We start from the raw sequence: 24,574 nt of genomic DNA, 5'->3' as shown, positions 1-24,574 counted from the left end.
TTTCTGAGAAAAAAAATATTTTTAAAATAATAAAAATAAAATATTAAACATTAAATTAAAAATAAATGCAAGAAATGGAACAGTGGGGACGCTAACCAGCACTCAAACGTGGGATACCAGCGTTGGATACCAGTGGCTTAACTCACTGCACCGTGATGCCAGCCCCTCTGACTCTGCCACTCTACCTTCCACATAAATAAAAATTAACTTTGGCACACAAAGCAATCATAACCCAAATTCTCCTTCTAACACCCATTTTTTGTTACCAAAAACAAAAACAACAAACTAAAGATAGGGTAAAAGTTTATATGAAGATGAAAATGAAGGATAAATTTCAGTGCAAAGAAACAACTTTGGGGCCCAGCGCGGTGGCACAGTGGTTAAGGTCCTCGCCTTGCACGCTCGGGATCCCATATGGGCGCCGGTTCTATCCCGGCAGCCCTGCTTCCCTTCCAGCTCCCTGCCTGTGGCCCGGGAAAGCAGTCGAGGACGGCCCAAAGCTTTGGGACCCTGCACCCGCGTGGGAGACCCAGAAGAGGCTCCTGGCTTCAGATCGGCATAGCATCGGCCATTGCGCTCACTTGGGGAGTGAACCATCAGACGGGAGATCTTCCTCTCTGTCTCTCCTCTCTGTATATCCGCCTTTCCAATAAAAAAAAATAATAATAATAAATAAGTCTAAAAAAAATAAATCTTTAAAAAAAAAAAAAAGAAACAACTTTGCCCTTTGTTTCTCCCCTTCCCCCAGGAACAAGAAATGGCAAATTTGGAAGTAACGAATTCACCCAATTTTCCCTAAACCTTGATCATTCTCACCCTGATCAACCATGTAATAATTTTAAAAAGTAAAATAAATTTTAAAATTAAAAAAAAAACAACTTTGAAATCTACACATAGATTTTCCATAAAATACATTTTCGTTTCTTTTTTTTTTTAAGGTTTATTTATTTTTTTGTTGGAAAGGAAGATTTACGGAGAGGAGAGATAGAAAGATCTTCCATCCTCTGCTTCACTCCCCAAGTGGCTGCCATGGGCCGAACTGAGCTGATCAGCAACCAGGAGCAAGGAACTTCTTTTTGGGTCTCCCACTCAGGTGCAGGGTCCCAAGGCTGGCAGGCTGACTATCTATCTGTCTATCTATCCTTTTTGGCCTTTCACTCCATAAATGGATGGTGGCCAATGTGGCTACTGAAATCTAAAATGACCTTGCAGACAGGTGTTTCCATTTCTTTTTTTTTTTTTAAGATTTATTTATTTTTATCTGAAGGGCAGATGTATGTCTTCCATCTACTGGTTCACTCCCCAAGAGGCTGCAATGGCCAGACCTGAGCCAATCTGGAACCAGGAGTCTAAAGTTTCCTCCAGGTTTCCACGTGGGTGCAGGGTCCCAAGGCTTTGGGCCATTCTCGACTGCTTTCCCAGGCCACAAGCAGGATGCTGAAAGGGAAGTAGAGCAACAGGGATTAGAACTGGTACTCGTATGGGATCCCGGGCATGCAAGTTGAGGACTTTATTCACTAGGCTACTGCGCCAGACCCAGGGTGTTTGGATTTCACAGCAGCCACAGGTGGAGCTATGCTAGCCCCTCCTCCTCCCTCCTCATTCCTGCAGCAATGCCCTGCCCCCTTTGGTTGCAGCTAAGATGAATGACACCTCCAAGCTTGGATCAGCCATGGACACGCTGCAGGAGAAGGTCAGCAGCCTTCAGAAATCCAGGCTGCAGGTCAGTATCCTGGCCGACCGTGTGCTGGGGTGACCCTGCAGGCCGGTGGGGGCAGCGCTTTGTGCTGTACCTGAGGAGGGGCTGGGGAAGTGCATGCGGCTGAGAAGGCAGCGGTGGGGTGGGGGTCTCCCTGGGGAGAGGATGTTGGCTGGGAGATGAACAGTGCATGGATCTGGCCCTCCCTCGGGTGCCTGCTGGCTGTGACAAGGCCGCAGATGCAGAGGCCTTGCCTGCCTGTGGCTTCCCTCTTTAGGAGAAGGAGCTCGAGCAGATTTGGGGCCACCAAATTGAGGACATAAAGAGTCACTACCTGGTGCTGGGCAGTGCCGTGGACAAGTTGCAGTTCCGCCTGGATGACTTCAAGGTTTGGAGGCCTGGATGAGCCCAGGAGGGGCTGGCAAAGGGGAAACCAGTCACCAGAACATTAAGATCCTAGCCAAAGTTTTCCAGGACACAAAGATGCACTGAAGGCCACAGAGCCAACATTTAGTTGTTATCAATTGAAAACAAAGTGGGAGAGGAGTGTAGCCTGGGAGTTACTGTGCTGCGTCAGAGGGCCTGTGTTTGTGACCCTGATATCCCATCAGAGCATCAGTTTCAACCTCAGCCACTTTGCTTCAAACCCAGCTTTCTGTTAATGCTCCTGGGATGTAGCAGAAATGGCTGTCCATGGGAGATACCCGCTGGCTCCTGGCTTCGGCCCCCCTGTGGCTGCTGCAGCGCTTTAGGGAGTGAACCAGTGGATGGGAGATCTCTCTGTATCTGTCCCTTTCTCTCTGTGATTCTACATAAAGATTTTTTGGTTTTGGTTTTGGATTTTTTTTTAAAGATTTATTTTTATTATTTTCTCATTGGAAAGGCGGATATACAGAGAGGAGAGACAGAGAGGAAGATCTTCCATCCGATGATTCACTCCCCAAGTGAGCACAACGGCTGATGCTGTGCCGATCCGAAGCCAGGGGCCTCTTCCGGGTCTCCCACGCGGGTGCAGGGTCCCAAAGCTTTGGGCCGTCCTCAACTGCTTTCCTGGGCCACAGGCAGGGAGCTGGAAGGGAAGCGGGGCTGCCGGGATAGAACCAGCGCCCATATGGGATCCCGGGCATGCTAGACGAGGACCTTAACCACTTGCGCCACCGCGCCGGGACCATGGTTTTGGATTTTTTTAAAAGATTTATTTATTTATTTTTATTACAAAGTCAGATATACAGAGAGGAGGAGAGACAGGATGAAGATCCTCCATCTGATGATTCACTCCCCAAGTGAGCGCAATGGCCGGTGCTGTGCCAATCCGGAGCCAGGATCTAGGAACTTCCTCCAGATCTCCCACACGGGTGCAGGGTCCCAAGGCTTTGGGCCGTCCTCGACTGCTTTCCCAGGCCACAAGCAGGGAGCTGGATGGGAAGTAGAGCTGCTGGGATTAGAACCAGTGCCCACATGGAATCCTGGTGCTCTCAAGGCGAGGACTTTAACCGCTAGGCCACCGCACCAGGCCCTACATAAAGATTTAATTTCTTATATAAAATTTAACTCTGGAAGATCCTAGAAAACAGCTTTGTATGCAACACACTTTGTTAGATGGATTGCGAATGAGCAGATAGGCTGCCAGAGGCGAGCAGCCTTTCTAGCAGACATGGAGAGGCCATGGTTCTGTCCTAGTGTGTGGAACAGGGAAGAAACCCACCCTGCCACTGTCACCCACTTTCATGGACATCTGCATGAAAATGTTATAAATGAAACCATTGGCAAGAGAAAGCCCCATTAGTCAGTTACTGATATGCTCAGCCGTTACTGAGCATTCACGAGACTGGACACAGTTGTCAGCAACCAAACCCTCCTGTCCCTGCCAGACCGGTGTCCCGCTGGAGCATGAGTCACACCCAGCAAAATGCCCGCTTCTGCAGAGCTCTAACTGCTGCCTTTGATGCGCTCTTGGGACCAATAGCCCATCGCTGCATGAACAGTTCCACCTCCACAGGAAGTCCCCTTCTTGGGGCCAGTGCAGTGCATCAACTGGCTAATCCTCTATCTCCGAGCACCAGCATCCCATATGGATGCCAGTTTGTGTCCCAGCTGTTCCACTTCCAATCCAGTTTCCACCTTGGAAAGCAGTAGAGGATTGCCCAAGTCCTTGGGACCCTGCGCCCACATGGGAGACCCAGAGGAAGCACCTGGTTCCTTTCTTCAGATTGCTTCAGCTCCAGCCATTGAGTGAACCAATGAGTAGGCCAAGCGTGGTAGCCAAGCGGCTGGAATCCTCACCTTGCATGCACTAGGATCCCATATGGGCACCAGTTCGTGTCTCAGCAGCCCCACTTCCCATCCAGTTCCGTGCTTGTGGCCTGGGAGGGCAGTTGAGAACAACCCTGCACCTATGTGGGAAACCCAGAAGAAGCTCCTGGCTCCTGGCCTTTGACCGGTTCAGTTCTGGCCATTGTGGCCACTTGGGGAGTGAAATCAACTGACGGGAGATCTTTACTCTTCTCCTCCTCTCTGTATATCTGACTTTCCAATAGAAAAAAAATCTTTAAAAATTTTTTCTCTCTCTCTTTTTTTTTATGATTTATTTATTTATTTATTTTATTGGTAAGGCAGTTTAACAGAGAGGAGAGACAGATAGAAAGCTCTTCCATTTGCTGATTCACTCCCCAAATGGCTGCCAGGAGCTTCTTCTTGGTCTCCAAGGCTTTGGGCTGTCCTCCCTGGCTTTCCCAGCCATAAGCAGAGAGCTGGATCAGAAGTGGAACAATCAGAACATGAACCAGCACCATATGGATCTGAGTGCTTACAGAAGGAGGTTTAGCCCATTGAGCCATCACACCAAGCCTGGGACTCTTCTTGATCCTGTCCTATGTCATGCAGATTTTTATTTTATTTTATTTTATTTTTGCCTCTGTTGCCAGCAAGCCCATTTGAAAATTTTTGATACTGCATTTTTCCATTCTGGAACTTCTGTTTGATTCTATTTAAAAATTTGTTTTTCTGTCTGCTGAGATTTCCTGTATTTTCACACTTTTCCGGTATATTTTTCTTTATGTCACTGAGCACAATGGCAATAGATGTTTTAAAGTTTTAGAATTCTTGCCTGCTGTTTTAGTCTGTTTGGCTGACATAACAAGTCACTGTAGACATGGGGACTTAAACAGGCATTTTTTATTCCTCAGTCTTGGAGGCTGGAAATGCAAGGTCAAAGCACTGGCCAATCGGTGTCTGATCAGGCCCACTTCCTGGCTGTTAGGTGTCTTTCTGAAGTTTTCAGTAGAGGAGGGGATGAGGGAACTCTCAGGACCGTCTTTTACATGAGGTGCCAGACTGCCCGCTTTCCCAGGACCGACCCATAGTGCTCTGCCAGCTCTACCATGAGGCTCTCCCTCCTGTCCCCGGTCCTTGTCAGTGGTTTGCAAGGCCCAGCCCTAGCCCAGGTGGAGCCAGACATAGCCAGCACTTTGAGCATGCCTGGGTAAGCAGGAGGAATCGGTTAAGCACCCTGGAGGATAAGGCCTGGCAACTACTGACCCCATCAACCAGACCCACGCTCCTGCCAAGACCTGGAAAGTGGAGGAAGACCCCTAAGCTACTTCTGGCAAAGGTTTGGAGGGCCATCCCCCAATGCCAAATTCCCTCCATCCACCTCTTCTCCCCCTGCCCTACACCTCTGTACCATTGACAATCCTGAAGGAAAAAGAAGGGACTAATGCATGTATAAAAGCCCCCCACATCTCATGGCCTAGTCACTTCCCACAGGCCCCACCTTCTGACTCACCTTGGGCGTTAGGATTTCAGCAATGTGTTTGCAGTCCCTGGCCTCTGACAATTGTGATGTCTGTGTCATGCATAGCTTCAGTCTTTGCCCCTGTGATTGCACAGCCTCTTGATGTCTTCACGTGGCCTTTACATTTAGTTGTTTTGAAAGGCAGAGAGTCACGGGGGAGAGAGAGAAGGAGAAAGAAAAAGAGCTCTTCCATGGCCAGGTTCATTTCCCAGATGCCCACAACAGCCAGGGTTGAGCTGAGCCAAAGCTGGGAGCCAGGAACACAACCACTTGGTCCATCACCTTTGCAGGATGCTGGAATGAGAGGTGGAGCCAGAAGTTGAACCCAGACACCCCAGAAAGGGTTGTAGGCATTCTAAACAGAGGCTTAACTACTGTACCAACTACCTGCCCTTGCGGGGCTACCTCCATGAGGGCATCAGTGATCAGAGTCAGAACCTTCCCTAACCAACTGTGATCTTATATTAAATATTAACTCTATGAAGATCATAATTCCAAACAAGGAATTAGAGAGGGCTGTGTATTTGCTTCACATTCAAGAAATTCAGCTGGTAGGACGCCCCAGCCTTAAGAGATCCACAGAATCACCTCATCGTCCAAGATGGCTGTAGTCTCTACAGTCACTGTGATTACTGTGGGGTCACACAGCAGGAAAGACAGTAGAAGTTGAAGGAGGTTAAAGGCACCCCCGCACTTCCACCAATACCCCAGCAGTCACTGCTCATGTGTAAAGCAGGTTGATGTGTGTAATCTGGGTTCTGGGTACCTGAGTTCCTGCCAGAAGCTGGGAGTTCTGTTCCTAGGAGTGAGGGGGAAGCCAGATATGAAGGGGAAGTAAAGATGAAAACAGTTCCAGTTTTGAAAGGAAAGCAACCCCATCCTGTAGGGAGGTTCCTTGGGTCCTGGGGGGAAGGCGATATAGTGGATTGTGAGACAGAATAGATGAGGGAGTTGATCTGGGGTGAGACAGGGGCACGGGAGGTGAGGGATTCTCTGACTCTTGGTGATAGACTGGATTCTCCCTGAGACCCTCTTAGAGATCCCAAGAGATACTCTTGCCTTACATCCCTGGGAAGCTCCATTGTCAGTGCTGGTTTGTGCCTGCCTTCCCTGGGCAAACAGTACCTGGAACACCACCTGCCAGAGCAGGGCCTGCCCCAACTCCCAGGTCCTAAGCTGCTCCAGGCACCTGGAGCCTGTGAGCTCAAACCACCCAGCAATCCCATTTGCCCATTGTCTTCCCAACCCCTCCATCCCTTCCTTGTGCGCGGCAGGGGTGGATACAGCAGGTAGGCATTTTGCTGGAAGCTTCCAAGGATGGCTAAATTACCTGTACTTGTGTTTAGACTCTGCAGGCTCAAGTCAAAATGCTGGACTTGAACAAGGTGAACAAAAGCAGCATGGAGCAGGAGCTGAAGGAGGTGAGTGAGCAGAGCCCTCAGTCTTCTCCACCCCCTTCCTGAGCCAAGCTTTCTCACCCAGGGAAATGGCATCATCCAGGCATAGCCAGGTGAGAGCCTTCTAGAGTTCCCCTCCTTCCTTATTCCTATAAAGGGCTGGGAAGCCTCTCAAAAGTGTCCCGTCAACCACTATTCTCAGTAACACTGTTCTTGCACCCAAAGTCATGTGGCAACTACTTTGATGTGCGGAACCCTTGGCTTAGATGTCAAGCTTGTGTTTGAGCCAGCATAGCTCTTAATATAGGGTTAAAATCAAGGTCAGGTGTGTCCAGAGAGGCCTGGTTTCTCCCAGCTTCTTCCCTCTCCCCATCTATCAGAAAGCCGACAGGAGTGCCCTGGCAAGCAAGGCCAGCCGGGCTGACCTGGAGACGGTGGTGATGGAGCTGAACGAGATGATCCAGGGCGTGCTTCTCAGGGTTGTAAGCCAGGAGGAAGACTGGAAGAAGTCTGTGGAGCAGCTGAGGAAGGATATGGCCACCAAGGTGAGTGGCCCTGAACCAGTGACCAATGGCACTCGGGCCAGTGCCAAGAACATAACACACACTCATCCTACTGAGGAGCAAGCACTTGGAAGCAGCTCAGCCAGGTGGCTGCAACCGGGTGGTGATGCTGGCCAGACTGTGGGGGAAATGTCAGTGTGGACTCAACCCCTGCCTCCACCCATCCAGCATGAGAGACAGGAGTGGGCAAACCAGCAGTGTGAGTGCCGCACACTCTTGAGCTGAGGTAGTGGGGTCACAGGTAGGGCCATGGGAGCTTTGGTGTAAGCCTCCCCTCCACTGTGAATGAGCAGCAGTGTGTCCTGAGAAGAACCCTAAGCTGTGGGAGGCCCAACTTCCTCATCCATGCAATATGGGCCCCTTTGTCTGCCAGCCACGTGTTTAGTTACAAGAGTTCTAGTTCCTGTCAGTAAAACAGATTGGGGGGGCATGTTCTTCATGGAGACAGACTTGTCAGAGATGCTTTACATCAGTGTGGAGTCACAGCTGGAAGGTGTCCTACCAGAAAACTGACCCACTTTCTGCAGTGACTCGATGATGGGGGACAGGGACTATTACAGCAAGAGTTTTGGGGATACACATTTATCCTGTAGCTAAGATGAGGGATGAGCCACCTGTGTCTCGTAAGAGACATTCAATGCTTGAATCTCTTTATTTAAAATTTTATTTACTGTGGCTGGCATTGTGGCATGTCGAGATAAGCTGGTACCTGCAATACTGGCATCCCTTTTCAGAGCTAGTCCTGGCTGCTCCACTTTAGCTCTAGGTTCCTGATAATGCACCTGGGAAAGCAATGGAAGATGGTTCAAGAGCTTCAACCCCTACCACCCATGTGGGGAACCTAAATGGAATTCCAGGCTCCTGGCTTCAGCCTGGCCTAGCCCAGCCACTGTGGCCACTGGAGAATGAATCAACAGGAAGGAAGATCTCTTTGTCTCCCTCTCTAATTCTGTCTTTCAAATCTTTAAAAAATGCTGTCTGAAAGAGCAACCGAGAGAGAAAAAAGGAGAAGAGAGATAAATTTGATTTGCTGTTCACTCCTCAAATGACTAACGGCCAGGACCAGGCCAGGCCACCAGGAGATGGGAACTCCATGTTTATCTCCTAAAGAGGTGTCAGAGGTCACATACTGGACCATCACTTGCAGGGAGCTGGATCAAAAGCAGTGGGCTAGTGCTCTACTAAGGGATGCTGACATCACAAGTGGCCGCTGAGCACAAACAATGTGGTCCCGTCAGTTCTGGCTCTTAGTGCAGACCCTGGCAGGCAGTGGGCTCCCATGCCCAGGTACTGCGGGCATTTGGGGAGTGAACTACGTCTAAAAGCTCAAGTTCTGTGTCTCTTAAGTAAATAAATTCTGGGAAAAGTCTCTTGGGACAAAACAATCAGATGCTAGAGTGAGATTTCCCTTGTTCCCTGATTCGGTCATGCTGACTCTAAAAATGGGCTAAGATGAAAGCCAGAGCAGATATTACAGTCACAGCGAGCGTGACAATGATTGAGGTTATGTAAGGAAATGTCTTTGTCTTTTAGTAATTGTCTTTGTCAATTACTGAAGAGTTTATTAATGAAATGGCATCCTTTCTGTAACTTTAAAAAGTAATCCAAATAAACGAAGAATTCTAGGATGCTAATTGTTAACTGTGTACATGATGTGTATATGGTTGCTGTTAATTAGAACGGTAGATATTCCGGTCACTCTCCCAGGAGACCTGGAAGAAGTTCTGACTCCTCACCTTGGCCAGGTTCAGCCCTGGGTATTGTGGCCATTTGGAGATTGAACCAGCAGAATGAATATCTCACCCTGTCGTCTCTCCTTCTGCCTTTCACACAGAATGAAAACAAATTTGAATAAATAGAAAGGAACATCATGTGCAAGATGAACTTGATACTGTATCAAAAATTACATTTTCTCCCTAAAAAAGTATCCTTGTGTGTGTGTGTACTTGATCCTTTGCTCACTGTTTTTCTTTTCTGTGTTTTTAACTGCAGTAAAGTTCACAGAGCAAAGAATGAGTCATTAGCCCTTTAAGATGAACATATCGGTAGCATTTAGTACACTGACAGCGTACATATCACCCGTCTCCTTTGTTTTTCCATTTTTTAGTTATATTTTTGACAATATTTACATAGTTAGTTAGGGTATTAAGTTATTTAAAGTTCAAGGGCTACAAGAAAATGGGTAAGATTATGATTTCCATATTGTTTCCTTCATATATCTGAGGTAGGAGGATTTTAAGGGAGAAGCCCCACCCAGTCTCCCACCACCCCAAGTCCCTGATGTGGGGCATGCTCCGATAGTCTTGCTCAAGTGGTTTTGATAGTTCAACAGTTACAAATTGCTGCCAATCTTACCGCTCCAAGCCTCTGTCTCATTTTTTAAAAAAGGTTTTATTCATTTATTTTGAAATGGAGAAAGAGAGCGCTTCTATGTGTTGTTGTACTCCCCGTGTGGCCACACCAGACCAGGCCGAAGCCATGAGCTTTACCCAGGTCTCCCAGGGCGGCACGCCCCGTCTGCTGTCCTCCAGACTAATCAGCACTGACCTGCATTGTACGTGGAGCAGCTGAGACACAAACCAGCACCTGTATGGGATGCTGGCATTGCAGGCAGCAGCTTTACCTGCTACCCCAGAACACTGGCCTTCAGAGTCGTTTTATTTTTCTTTCCTTTTTTTTTTTTCTTCCTCTCTCTCTTTTAGATTAATTAGCCAATTGAACCAGTGATGTGGTTCAATTGGCTAATCCTCTCCTTACAAGCACCAGGATCCCATATGGGCACTGCCACACTTGTTATCCAGCTCCCTGCTTATAGCCTAAGAAAGCAGCAGAGGATGGCCCAAAGCCTTGGGATGCTACACCCACGTGGGAGACTTGAAGAAGCTCCTGGCTTCTAGTTTCAGACAGGCTCAGCTCCGGCTATTGTAGCCATACGGGGAGTGAACCGTTGAATGGAAAATATTTCTTCCTCTCCTTCTCTCCATGAATCTGATCTGCCTTTCCAGTAAAAATAAATAAATCTTTAAAAAATTCTCTGTCTCTACCAGAAAGATAGATTTAAAGAGAGAAGGAGAAACAGAAAAATCTTCCATTCTCTGCTTCCCCCCGCCCTCCCAAATAGCTGTAATGGCTGGAGCTTAGTTGACCCAGAGCTAGAAACCAAGAGCCTCCTCTGGGTCTTCCACGTGGTTGCAGGGTCCCAAAGCTTTGGGCCATTCTTGACTGTTTTCCCAAGTCACAAGCAGGGAGCTGGATGGGAGGTAGAGCAGCCAGGACATGAACCGGCTGCAGTATGGAATCCCAGCGTGTGCCAAGGAGAGGATTAGCCGATTGAGCCTTTGTGTCAGGTTTCTAAACTGTTTTAATCACCCAGGCAAATCTAGCACTCGTTCCCCCACCACGGCAACATCTAGCACCACTGATCTAGTTTCTGTCTCTAAGGGTTTTCCTATGTGGCACACTGTATAAAAATGGAATCTTGCAGTTTACTAACTTCTGTGTCTGGCTTCTGTCAGTTTGCATAACATCTCTGCAGTTCTTCCATGTTGTAGCATGCATACGAGCTTCATTCCTTATTCCCAAGAAAAATGGAAAGTCATCGATGCACGCGTCTGTACACACATGTTCATAGCAGCAGTATGTAGCTCGTGCTGACATGAGTCAGCCAGAAAACATGACAAGTGAAAGAGGCCACACACAAGGAGCACATTGTCTACGATCCTATTGACATGAAATATCGAGAATAGACACATCCGTGGGGACAAAAAGTAGGTTAGTGGCTGTTAGGCCTGGGTGGCGGGGAGTCTGGGGGGGAAAGAAATGGGAGGGGGTGACTGGTAATGGACATAGGGCTTCTTTAGGAAGTGGCACATCAATTGTAAAGGTTGCACAATTCTGAATATGCTAGAAGGAAAAGCCATTGGATTGCCTGCTTGGCATGCAGATCCTCTGTTGAAGGTGTGCCTGTCAGGTGCGTGGGACCGTGGGGTGGTTTGTTGAGTCTGCAGGCTTGCACCTGAGCTGACTTGGTCTTTTGGAGGCAGCAAGTGATGGTGTGTATAGGACGTTGTTTTTTGTTTTCCTGGTAGGAGGCAGGGTGTGAATGGGTTGACTGGATGCTCTCTACTTTCCTTTGGCTGTTGGCAGCTAGTCCATAGTGACCTGGACACACTGAAGAAAGAAATGGAAGAGATATGGACGGTCATTGCGAAGCTGCTGATCGAGGGCCTCCGATTCGACCCCGACAGTGCTGCCGGCTTCAGGAAGTGAGCACAGGGTCCCCAGAGCTCCTTCTGGGTTGGGGTGCAGCTGCTGAGGTTATGGGGCATGCAGAGGTGGAGCCTGAAGGAATCCAGGAACGTGGATTCCGGACTCGTGGGTGAGGGTTATGAGCTGTGGGATGGGGGACGGGTCTGAGATCACCAGGTACATGAGACTGGAGTTGAGAGGGAAAAGGGGGACAGTGGGACTCAACTGAAGGTCCCTGACTCCCTTCCAGATAGCATCCCAAGCACATGGCCCCAGAGTTTGGGGACTCCTGTCCTCAGATAACCCCTCATATATGTGCCCCAAGGACTTACCGAGAAGGGTAGAAACCATCCATCTACTATGTTGGAAGCAGCTAAGAGGCCAAACACACTTATTTCTTTCAGGAAACTGTTTGAGCGGGTGAAATGCATTTCTTGTGACCGGCCAGTAGAGATGATGAACAGCCCGTGAGTACCACCACCAGGGGGCGTCTGATCCCGCCTCGCCCACAGGCCTACCAGGGTTTCTGGAGAACAGGCCAGGAGGGGACACATCACTGCCCTGGGCTCTGCAGATGTCTCCTGACATGCAGTGCTGTACACCCGCCTAGAGGTGGTTCTGCACACTTAGTGTCTGCACATGTGTGTATGTCATTTGTATTCAAGTCATCTCTGAGTGATTGGGTTGAGGGCATAGTCCTCCTCCTCTCCTTCAAGTGCTGTGTCATGAAAACTGGATCAACAGAGAAAACAGTAGCAGGAGCTATCATGGGGAGAAGCAGAACTGGGGGTCCGGGCACTTGGCACAATGCTAAGCCACTGGTGGGATGCCCAATTTGACTGTGTGTCCTAGTTCCACTTTTTTTTTCTTGTAAGATTTTTGTTTAGTTTTCATTTGAAAGACTATTTTATTTTTAAGATTTATTTTTGGGCCTGGCAGCATGGCCTGGCAGCTAAAGTTCTTGCCCTGAAAGCGCTGGGATCCCATATGGGCACCAGTTCTAATCCCAGCAGCTCCACTTCCCATCCAGCTCCCTGCTTGTGGCCTGGGAAAGCAGTAGAGGTTGGCCCAAAGCTTTGGGACCCTGCACCCACATGGGAGACCTGGAAGAATTTCCTGGCTGTGGCTTCAGATTGGAGTAGCCCAGGCCATTGTGGTCACTTTGGGAGTGAATCATCGGACGGAAGATCTTCCTCTCTGTCTCTCCCTCTCTTTGTATATCTGACTTTGTGATAAAAATAAAATAAATCTTTAAAATTTTTATTTTTATTGGAAAGGCAGATTTACAGAGAGAAGGAGAAAAAGAAGGATCTTCTTTCCTCTGATTTACCCTTCAAATAGCTGCAGTGGCTGGAGCTGAACCAACTGAAACCAGGAGCCAGTAGTTTCTTTCAGGTTTCCCATGTGGATATAGGGTCCAAGGCTTTGGGCCAACCTCTACTGCTTTCCCGGGCCACAAGTTGAGAGCTGGATGGGAGGCGGGGCTGCCAGGATTAGAGCCAGCACCCATATGGAATCCTGGTGTTTGGAGATAGGGGATTAGCCAATTGAGCCTTTGGATAGCCACACACACCCCTACACATTTCCAATTCTAGCTTTGCCAGTGTACACTCTGGGAGGCAGCTGGTGATGGTCAAGTATTGGGTCCCTGGCACCCATTCGGGAGACCCCCAGCTTCAGCTTAACCCAGTCATAAGTGTGGGAGGCATTTGGGAAATGAACCAGTGGATGGGAGTGCTTGTTCACTCTGTTTCTTTTACTATCTATTACTCTTCTCTGCTTCTTAAATAGCAGGGAGAGAAGAGATGGAAAAAAAGCAAAACTTTGTTGAATATCCTGCTTTTATTTATTTTTATGATTTATTTGTTTATTTGAAAGAGAGAGAGGCAGAGACAGAGGAAGGTCTTCCATCTGCTGGTTCACTCCCCAGAGACTGGGATAGCCAGGACTGAGCGGGGCCAAAACCAGGAGCCAAGAGCTTTTTCCAGGGCTCCATGTGGTTGCACAGGTCCAAGCACTTGAACCATCTTTTGCTGCTTTCTCAGGCCACCAGCAGGGAGCTGGATGGGAAGTGGAGCAGCCGGGACACAATCAGACACCCATATGGGATACCAGCATCACAGGTGGTGGCTCTACTACCTGTGCCTGGAGCCAGCCCCTCTATAATACTTTTTATTTATTGAGGTGGAATTTCACATAACATAAAATTGATCAGCTTAAAGTACACATTTGAGTACTTTTAACACATCCAATATGCTGTATCACTGATGCCTTCATGTAATTCCAAGCTCTTTTTAGCCTCTCAAGAAGGAAGCCCCAGCCTGTGACCTGTCACTCACCATTTCACCCTGTCCCCATAACCACCAGTCACTGATTTTCCCTGTCTATGAATGTGCCACTTTGGGATGTTTCATGGGAACAGGCTCTCAGTACAGCCACCCCGAGGCTCCCGAGTGTTGGAGCAGGAATCCACACTGGGCTTTTCCATGTCAGTGTCAGATTCCACATCCCATCCATATCCCCTCTCCTGTCGGTGCACACTCGGATCTTCAGCACTGTCTGGTCATGAGCAATGCTGCCATGAACGTTTGTTGACGTTTGTATATTGGGAAACCTGCTTTCAGGCCTTTCAGCATAAGCCTAGGCGTGGAAGTGCTGGGGCACATGGTAACTTGGTGGTCAACTTGTTGAGGAACTGCAAGCAGCGGGAGCTTATGAGGCCACTGTGGTGCTAGCCCTGCTGACCCAGGAAGCTTTCCAGCCTGCTGCCAAGTCATGTCTGTGGAGGGGCTTTGGAGATCCCATCAGTATCTTTTTGTCAAGCCAGTGATATCTGGTTCACTGTAACTTAAAAGTAGCAGAAACTATTGGAATCAGGAAGCCGCAGAGCTTCCCTTCCAGCTAGCAGCTACCTTGCTGGCAGATAAGCCCTATCCAGTAGAGCATGTGTGTAGTGCGGCTGTTTGAGGGTAAGCAGACCCACGTGTGCTGCTTTCCCACTTCTGGGAAGGCTGCATGGAGGAGGTCACAGGCCACAGGCGACAACTCTATCTGCGTTCTTCCTAACAGGCAACTGATCACCATCCGCAAGGCCCATCAGCTGGCACAGCTCCGGCCAGCCAGTGCCAACAGCTATGAGTACCTGCAGCGGCAGCTGATGAGGTATGTGGACCTAGCACCCCACCCCATGGACATGGGTGGGGGCACTGTTGCCACAGAGATGCCTTCCAATGCCAGAACTTCACCAACCAAGTGCAAAGGAAAGGCCCAAGGGGATGGTGGGGTGGAGGGTGACAGGCAGGCACAGGAGATGGCCCTGGCAGAGCAGAGCTGAGATGTGTATCAGGTGGACCTCGGTCATGGGCATGAATACTGGGGTGATTCCATGTGTTTCCCATTTCAATCTGACATCTGCCCTTTCCCTGGAGGAGGAAGCAGGAAGTGACATCCCGCACCTCCTATGGTCCTTCCAATACCCTGCCCTGTGGGGATGGCCAGGTGTGGGAAGAACAGCCTGACAGTAGCTAAAGCGATGGGGATGTGAATAGAGGGGCCTGACACCAGGCAGAGGCTCCAGGGGTGTAGCTCTTAGTTTTATTGCTCTGTCCAACAGTGGCTTGTGTGTCTACCCACCAGACCCCAGGCCTGTGCCATCTGCACCCTGGCTCAAAGAAATGCCAGTCTTCACTCCATCCTGGCCAGGCGTGTTGCTGCCCGTCAGGGGCTATCTGGGCTGACGCTGATCTCCTACCCTGCCATAGGGAACAGCAGCAGCTGCAACTACAGGAGGGTCTGGACACCTTGGGCTCCAAGAGGGACTGGGGCGATGGCCCCCAAAATGATGCTACCAGCAGGTTCCAATCCAGCGACCTTTCCACCCTCTACCCCTACGGGGACCCCCAAGTGATGGACTATGACACCGTGAGTCATGGAGGACCTTCCTTGGAGGGTACACGTCCATGTGCCTCAGGCCCTGGGAGGAAGGGAAGCCACACTCTGTCCCCTGGAGAGAACATGGGCCGGACAGGTTCGCTGACCTGGGGTCTGTGCCATCCAACAGGCTGAGGTGGACATCCTGGGTGTGGACGGCATCCTATATAAAGGCCGGATGACCAGCCAAAGTGGGGCTCGGGCCACAGCCACCATGGAGGAGCAGGCAGGTGAGTGGTGTTAGACTCTCCTAGGTACCCTTGCCCTGGAGTGCTGGTTTCATAGGACAGGGCAGAAGGGTGCAGGGGGGGTTCAGGGCACATGCTACCTCTGATGAGTGAGGAGCCAAAGGAGGTGGGCCAAACAGCAGCAAGGGTCATCCTTGCAGATAAGGGTAAGTACCTGACCTAAAGGTAGGCCTTGGTGACCCAACAGCCAGCATCCCATGTGCGGGCAAGGCATCACACAGGATCCCTAAAGGAGGGACTGGGGAATTGTGCTGAGGCCTTTGGAGAAGGGGCAAGTGGAAGGAGAGTGACCAGGTGGAGGACACGGTAGGTGAGCTCGGGGAGACAAGTCTGCTTGGATTGCAGGGACTGGGACTGGGCAAGAGGGATGAAGAGACCCGGATGCGACCAGACCTGCAAGCCCCTGTCCTGATGTCCATGAGGGTGGACCAGCAGGAGCCCCTGACGCATGCTCATTCAGAGCCTGCTGGTTGCTGTAGCGATGAGGTCCTGGCTCCAGCAGACTTCTTCCCTCAGGTCCCAGCACACGAAGGGGAGCCTTCTCTGCTCACATTTTGGGTTCCTTTGCCTTCTGGGAAGAGGAGTTGCATGGTTTGTCCCTGGGTAGGAGGCATACACTGTCCCATTTGGGAGTGGCCCTGGAGTCCCAGGTGGCCAGAGAGAGGAGCTCCAGCTATCAGCCCTATGCCCAGCCATGTTGAGGAGGAAACACTAGTCCAGGTTTCTAAGAAGGCAGAGAAGACTGATGCCTGGGTATACTAGGCAGCAGGCACAACCCATGCTAGCTGTTACTACAGACTCAGCTTTGGAAGCAAGGAGTTTCTTCTCTTGCATGTTTGGGGGCTACAAGCCTTCACTGGGGTGTCAGCAGGGCTGTGCTCTCGCCGGCATTTCTGGGAAGAGAATCCTCCTCACCCCACAGCTGCTGCTGGCTGCTGGTGTTCTGGGCTCATGGCTGTGCCACATCAGCATCCACCTCCATCATCCTTTGGCTGCCTCCTCCGTTTGCCTTCTTGATCTCTCAAAGGACATTTGCCATTGGGCTTAGGGCCCAGCCTAATCTGGGAAGATCTTAACCACATTTGTAAAGATCCGTTCTTGAAGGTTGTGTCCAGGATCTGAGAAGAGGGATCTGCTGTGGGATTCCCATTCAGCCTACTGCGGGCCCCACTAGTGTTTCCAGGAGGGCAGGGCATCCTTCCATGCAGGAAGTGACTCCACCTGCATAGGCTGTGCAGCGGATCTGGGTGCAGGGGTGGGGCTCAACCAGGCTTCAGGGATCACCAGGCAGGTTGACAAAAACATTGGCTAATGTTTAATGAGCTCTGACTTTGTGCCAGGCTCCACCCTGTCCTCCTTGTCCTGCAGTGACCTGTTGTAACATTTCTCAATGAGCAGGTGAGGTCTGCTGGCTGGGAGGACACCCTCCACAGAGGGGCCAGGGCCAGTAGTGTCCATCACCTTGAACACCTGTCCTCTTCGCCACTCATTCACCAGCCTACCCCTGCTGGCAGCCTAGAGGGAGGGGCTCATGCAGTTCATTCATGGATTCCCAAGAACAAACCACGATGGCCTCAAAACTGTTCTACCTTGCAGGAGTGACAAAGTCCAGCCAGTATTGGAATTCATGGGAGCCTCTCTGGTGCCAGATCTTTCCATCGGTTCCCGATACTCATTTATCTATAAGGCATCAGACTTAAGATCTCAACCTCACACTGCCGTGCCTCTACTCTGACTGCGCCACAGATCCAACAAGGGTTGCACAGCCAGACTCTGCCTCTAGATACTAAGATTGAGCCCTAGTGGGAGGTGCTGTTCTTAACCCCCTTCTTGCCCAGAGCTGGTGGCCAGTGGGAAGGCCTTCTGGAGCAGTCTCCTTAGAGGGAAGGCACGTCAGATGGGATGCAGGCAGGAGGAGGCAAGGATTTTATCGAAGAGCAGAGAGGGCTCTGTGGGCTCGTTCCCCATGCGTAGTGAACTGTGTGGCCTTTGTCACAACTTCTCTCATTCTGACCTCTGGAGCACACACCCACACTATCTGGGATACTCTGCTCGTGTCTAGGTCCCTGACTCAGTGGCTCTCTTTGCCAAGTACACAAAGTGTTCCTAACCCTCAGGCATTAAGGTGCTAGCCAGTATGCCATGTGTTAGTCTATTTCTATGAAAAGTCCAGGGCAGGTAGATTGATGGACGGAACAGATTGGTGACCACTAGCATTTGGAGTGTGGGCCGTGGGCAGGTCCTGGAACTGGATAGATGTAGCTTCCAGTGTTGTGAGGAAATAAAGGCTGTGAACTCTGACTTTAAAATGGTTTTGCATTACATGAAATTTTTTTTAAAGATTTATTTATTAGAAAGTCAGATATACAGAGAGGAGGAGAGACAGAGAGGAAGATCTTCCGTCCGATGATTCACTCCCCAAGTGAGCGCAACGGCCGATGCTATGCCAGTCCAAAGCCAGGATCCAGGAACTTCTTCCGGGTCTCCCACACGGGTGCAGGGTCCCAAAGCTTTGGGCTGTCCTCGACTGCTTTCCCAGGCCACAAGCAGGAAGCTGGATAGGAGGTGGGGCTGTCAGGATTAGAACCGGCGCCATATAGGATCCCGGCACGTTCAAGGCGAGGACTTTAGCCTCTAGGCCACGGTGCCAGGCCTGTGTTAAATGAATTTTACCTTAAAAAAAAAAAAAGGTGTGCAGGCTAAGAGAGGAGTAGGGGGCTGTGCAGTGGTCTGGCCAACTATCAAGGGACCTGCTACACAGCTGAGCCCTCACCACCCTGCCAGCTTCCCATCCTCACCTTAGGATTTGGTAAAATGTTGCTCTTCTCTCTGGCCTGTTTCTTTTTCCTGATTTTAAAGGTTTATTTGAAAGGCAGAATTGCAGAGAGGGATGGAAAAATCTTCCATCTGTTGGCACACTCCCCAGATAGCCACATCGGCTGGCACTTGTTAGGAGCCTCATCTGGATTAAGCTGGCTGAGGCAGAGGCCACAGGGCAGACCCTGCAAAGGCCTTCATTGTCTCCTCCCTTCTCCTTTCTGCTAAGCTGTGAAGGTCCCATGTCCCCCGCCTCGGAACCCGCAGGACAGAGTGCGCTCCACTGCCTTACTTGGTGCCATGTATCCCCGTGAGTACCTGCTCCAAATCCCTGGCCTAAGCTGGAATTTTGGCACATTCTCTGGTCTCTCCTACTCCTAGCCTGTTCCCTACCACCAGCTTGGGCACTAGACCTTGCAGGGGCCCCCTTCCACTGGACTAGCCGGGGGAAGTAGACCTAGGGGGGCCTGTAGCTGCCTACACTTCCTCCACACCCTTCAGGGGAACTTCCTGGCTCCAGGCCCAGGCATTGGTCCCCTGGTGTCCAGCTGGTCACAGAGGCGGGATAAAGGAACGTGTTGCTGCCAGGCTGGGAGGGGCTAAGCACCCTGGGTTTGAATGGGCAGGCAGCTGGGAGCCATTCCCAGATGGCAGAGCACTCCCCTTCTGGCTCTCATGTGTCCTTACCTTCATCCCCACAGCATGTGCGGAGCTCAGTATTGTTGGCTCATTTGAGAGGAGCTCAGTGACCTTGAGCTGGGGCTGCTCTGTCCTGCTTGGTTCCCATTTCTAAGCCACGGTTTTAGAAGCTTAGGCTCCCTAGGACCAGGGCAGTGGACTCCTGGGTTTCCTTTCTCCTCGCAGCCTTTCCCGGTGATTGTTCTTGACACATACCAGTCTTCCTCTGCCATTCCCAGCCCTAGGCTCCAGTGCTGGCACCAGCTCAGCCACTTCAGGCTCTCGCCCAGCGATGCTTACCAGGCCACCATCTCTGCCACCCCTGCTGCCATTGATGGCCCCCCCGCAAGATCCCCAGCAGACCCCAGGATTCATCAGACACTTGAGATCTCTGCACTTCAAGTCTCGAGCCAACATGCAGCCTCCTGGGGAACCTGCCCACCCGTGAGCCTCCCACCACTGCCCATGAATCCCCATTTCCCTAGCAGAGACCTGGGCCCTGAGCCTGGCCTAGGAATGGGCAAAAGGCCCTGGACATAGCGTGGGATCTGTATAAGGTATTTCCTTCCTGGAACCCTGTGGCTGCTAAGTAAGTATGCACACAAATGCAAACAGCACAATTCTTATAGCTTTTTATGAGAAAAAAAAAAACAGTTTAGTTTCTCAGCCAGTTTTCAATATGACATAAACCAAGTGGTTTTAAAAACAATCATTTTATTTAGCTGGGATGTTTCATCAGAATCAGTCCCAGTTAGAGCTGCAGTTAGAGCTGCCGTCACCATGTACTCAGACCAGGTTCTTGTTGGAGGTCAGTTTTATTGAGTAAATCTTTTATTTTATGTTGATTATCCAGCCCAGTGATGACTGGGGCAGTTTAGGAATTGGTATTTATTTTCCTGCTAATCCATGGGGATCCTGGTGCCCTGGCACTTGCTAGGATTGCACTGATTCACCCAGGCTGGGCCACTGCATGTTTTCCTGGTTCTCATGCTCATTGCCCATATGTTTAGATGGCAAAGGGTCAACCCTGAGTTCACAGCCTGACCGTGGCCCGAGTGACCAGCCTGGAACAGCACAGGAGTCACCCTGTCCCATTCATAGTACCCACAGCTCCTCTCTGCACACCCCAGGGTTGAGTTCCTTCCTGGGGGGGATGCAGGTCTTGCGAGTCAGTATGAAGGGTGCCCTAGCCTTGGAAGTCACTGGAGCTAGGGACACCAGGCCTGACCTATTCCCAGGCCTGCTCATCAGCTGCAACATCCCTGACACTGACTGCCCTTTCCTTTCTCCAAGGTCCATGTCCAAGTGAGGCCAGGCTCCCCCTGACGCAGGTAAATTGCCACCTTGGTGGCATTGGCTGGCACAGGTTCAGCCCCCAACCCATCACAGATAAGTATTTCTGGCAACTTCTGCCCATAATAAAATTTGTTGTCTTGATTGTGGTGAGGAGACTGCTGTTTGTCCCATGGAGGCTGGTCTATATAGGGGGATGGGTTGGGACTTGCTAGTCCCTCCCCTTGGCCATTACTCCAGGTCCAGCTTCTGGCCCATTGCCCAGAGCCATTTAGAGCCTAGGGTACTGTCAGGCTCACAACAAACCTTTTCCCACATCTTCCACAGCAGCCACCTGCTCCTGGGAGTCATGGTAGCATGCTGCCACAGAGGCTCTGGCCAGCTCTACCCCCCACTACTAGGAGTGCATAAGCTAGATACTGTGCTTGGTGCAAGGGCCCAACTTCCACCCTTCCACCTGCAGGGACTGGAACCATGGCCCCAGGCAACAGCTGGTATGAGGTCCAGGATGGCCTACTTTAGAGTCTGGCTTATAGGTCCCCTAATCCTCATAGCTGTAAGCTCCCAACTGTCCTGGTCTGTCCCCACTCTGCCTGTCTCTTAAAAGCTACCTTCCCACAGTCTGAGAAATGAGTACTTGGGTTACAGCCTGCAGTTAGTTGTCAGGCTGCTCAGTGGTCATTCGCGTTCCCTCCTTATGTGCTTCAGGTGTTGGGGACTTCAGCCCAAAGCAGGTTAGCAGGGCACAGTCCCCAAAAGGGAACAGGGACCTATGGAATGATGCCAGGTGGGAGCTGCAGACCTTAGAGGCTGGGACAGCCAAGCTGTGCCAATCTGGGGGCCTCCCTCATCCCAGCAGAATCCTCCTCCATCACAACTCTAGCCTGGACACAAGAGGTGGCTGGTTTGCCCAGGGAGGTGGCTCTCCAGGCACAGAATTTCATTTGAACAGATGTGAATTGGGTACAAGGGCTGGGTGGGAAGGAGACGTTCTTACAGAAGGGGTGTTGTTGGACACACTGCATGACCCAGACTCCCTACAGTGAGGTCACAGGGCCTTCTGTCCCTTTCAGACTATGGACTCTACGACCCTGAGGTGGAAACAAGTGACAGCAGCAAACCTGTGTTTCAAGTAAGGCCATCTACACTGGCTGGATGATGGAGACTCCTTAGGGACCCTGCACCCACCACCATCCTGATGTTCACGGTTTTTTTGGGCCCAAGAGATGCTCCAAACATATAACAGCAAGGCCGGTTTTTCTTTTTCCCCTCCCACCCCTTCCTGGGGCCTATAAAAACAACCTACTCACCTCTAATTGTAGCCTTGCTATTACCCAGGAGGCGAGAAATGGCCCCAGAAGGCCAAGCACTTCCCCCTTGCACTGTGCCACCAAGACCATGAGCATCCTGGAAGTAACCCCCCATGCTGCCCCACTTCAGGGGTCCTTGGCACCCCCACCCCGAAGTGAGCTCTATTAAGGCTTAGTAGAAATCTGAACTGTAGCTGAAGAAGCTGAGAACTTTCCAAAGGCAGGAAACTGGAAACAGCCCTGCTGGAAAAGCTCCCCGTTTTGGCCAGTGTGAGCCTCTGCTACCGTGGCAGATAGGCACCAAAGGACTCATCTGCACTCTGCTTGGCAGACAGACCGGCAATGCTGTGAAAAGCCCCTCAGACTTCCAGGACTGCCCCCACAGTAGCCTCCAGGACAGCATGGCTCTATGGCTACCATGAATTGCATTCCCCAAGAACCCTGGCTGGCCCACTGGTGACCCTGGGCATGCCAAGCTGTCTCCAGAGCAGCCCAGTGTCTGGCCGACTGTGGCAGAACAAGTCCCTCTCTGCAGGAGGAGCCCTGCCTGCCCACAGAAAGCTCCCCCATCACTGCTTAGTGGGCTGGTGCCTGTTCTATCACATACTCTAGGGCACCCCCTCAGAACCCAGCTGATCCACACTGCAAGTAACGGTGGCAGCAGGGTGGTAGGGCAGGCATGGCCCCAGCATGGTGGTGGTCTTTGGCCAGCTGTGACCTTGAGGACATGTGTCAGAAGTGAAGCCTCTCACATAATCCTTGTTTTTTTAACAACTTGGTAAACATGTCACCTGGTGCTGCCAGTCCCCAGTGGGGAGGAGACATGCCTGAAACCCAGCCCTGTCATGGATGCAAATGGTGTGCTCTGGTGTGGAATTCTGCAAACAATCCAAAGCCAAATATGCTGGCTGGTGAGGTAGGGGTAGCCAGCCACTGAGGCATTCCTGATCATTCAAGTCCTTCTGGATACCCCATCACCTTTGTTACCTGGGGGGAATCCAAGTTGAACTGTTGAGCTGTTAGGCTCTGGGCAAGTCTGGCAAGTAGGCTCTAGGTGCCTTGTGTCACAACCAAGTTACTGGGTGTGTGGTATGCCAAGAAGTCCATTTCTGGCTCTCCTCAAGTCAGTCCGCAAGATGCTCCCAGTACACTTGGCAGGGCCTCTGCATCTGCTGGGAAGCACTAGTTCCCAAACTCCAATCCTGTCCCTTCCAGTTCCCAGGCATCTCCCTTCTATGTCTCCAGGTTCCTTGCTTGGGGGCACTTACCAGCATTTGGATTCCAGGGTCTGCCATTAGGCAAAGGTCAGATATCTGGGTGCGTACCCAGCACTTGGGGCTCTCAGGAGTGGCTGTTATATTAGGGGACCAGGACTTGCGGTTTGCTTGGCTTTCCATCCCCAAGAGACTGTGCGGTGTGGCAGGGGCACCAGAAGTGTCTACAGACCTGCAACTGGGGTGCACTGACTCAAGTGGGTAGGCTCCAGGGTAGTGCAGCATGCCAGTGCAGGGATGACTCCAGCTGTGCTGGGGTAGAGAAGCCAACTCTGGAGGACCCTTAACGAGACTGAGACCTCCAGACTCAGAAATGGGCTTGCTGGGACAGTTTTACCCTAACATTTAATAGCTGTCTAATGGGTATTTCTTAAACTTCAATGTGCAATTGGTGTAGGGCTTCTGCTGGATTCGGATTCTGATCCCAGGTCCTCCATCTCTGACAACTTACACTACTGGCCTAAGGGCGTCACTTGGAATACCCAGGGTACAGGCCACCAAGGACCTCTTGGGAGTTGAATCTACATGCTGGACCTGTACTAGGTACTGCCTCGCACACCACTGTCAGTCACCCGGCAGCCTGCCCGGACCTGAGGACCGACAGGCTCAACACACTGCAAGGATAATTTTCCTATCACTGGGAACTTCCTTCTCTTCCTACTGTGTGGAGAAGCCAGAGTGAAGGCTCAGACTGGTGTTGAGGGCTGTGAGACCACCATTCCCACCTTCTGAAATGCAGCTGCCCTCAGCCTAGACCCCATCCCCAAGCAGGGGCTAGGTGCAAGGTTGCTGCAGAGCTGTCAGCCTCCCCTCAGCTCATTCCCCCTTAGGCGGCGTACGGGGCAACACCGAGGGCTTTCTAAAGATGTTCCAGGAATCCCTTCCCTCTGGGCCCTCCTCTATGCTTGTTTCCCGAGCCACTCGTCTGCACTACCTAGTTACATGTGCTGTGGGCCTGTGTCTGCCCAGGGAGGCTGGGCAGGGCATCTAGCTTGGAGCCAGCCACTAGATCATAAACCAAGCAGAAATGTCCTTATGGGGAGCCCCAGAAGACAGATGGCAGCCCTGCTAACTCCTAACTGGGAACTCAGGATCTGTGCAGCTGAGCAAGGGGACAAGAATCTGGGATCTGGGAACACAGACCAGAAACTAAACTGTCAGGACAAGCCTCAGGTGAGCAAGAAGCCCCCAAAGCATGTTGTGGTTGAGATAGCAACAGGCAGGAGCAGTGAGTGTGGAGCCAGGTCAGCTGGGGTGCCCCCTCCACACGGAGGTGACTGGCAGCAGAGCCAAGGGCATGAGGCAAGACCACAGAGCCTACTGG

General features: G+C 51.0%; 1 protein-coding gene across 1 annotated transcript in view; it reads left to right on the top strand.

The window, feature by feature from the left end:
* The window catches only part of CUNH16orf96 (chromosome unknown C16orf96 homolog), a 28,781-nt gene extending 8,960 nt beyond the window's left edge, over positions 1 to 19,821 (top strand). The window contains exons 6-16 of the mRNA XM_040973732.1: positions 1,638 to 1,723; positions 1,977 to 2,087; positions 6,839 to 6,913; positions 7,270 to 7,434; positions 11,599 to 11,717; positions 12,105 to 12,167; positions 14,770 to 14,862; positions 15,462 to 15,621; positions 15,761 to 15,860; positions 18,925 to 19,005; positions 19,613 to 19,821. Of these exons, the coding sequence (XP_040829666.1) occupies positions 1,638 to 1,723; positions 1,977 to 2,087; positions 6,839 to 6,913; positions 7,270 to 7,434; positions 11,599 to 11,717; positions 12,105 to 12,167; positions 14,770 to 14,862; positions 15,462 to 15,621; positions 15,761 to 15,860; positions 18,925 to 19,005; positions 19,613 to 19,821 (1,262 nt within the window). The remainder of the gene's footprint in view (positions 1 to 1,637; positions 1,724 to 1,976; positions 2,088 to 6,838; positions 6,914 to 7,269; positions 7,435 to 11,598; positions 11,718 to 12,104; positions 12,168 to 14,769; positions 14,863 to 15,461; positions 15,622 to 15,760; positions 15,861 to 18,924; positions 19,006 to 19,612) is intronic.
* The last annotated feature ends 4,753 nt before the right edge of the window (positions 19,822 to 24,574 follow it).

Source organism: Ochotona curzoniae, unplaced genomic scaffold (genome assembly GCF_017591425.1).
Source record: "Ochotona curzoniae isolate NIBS_2020 unplaced genomic scaffold, NIBS_Ocur_1.0 contig_2321, whole genome shotgun sequence".
NCBI classification, from domain to species: Eukaryota; Metazoa; Chordata; class Mammalia; order Lagomorpha; family Ochotonidae; genus Ochotona; species Ochotona curzoniae.
This window is presented reverse-complemented; position numbering and strand designations above follow the sequence as displayed.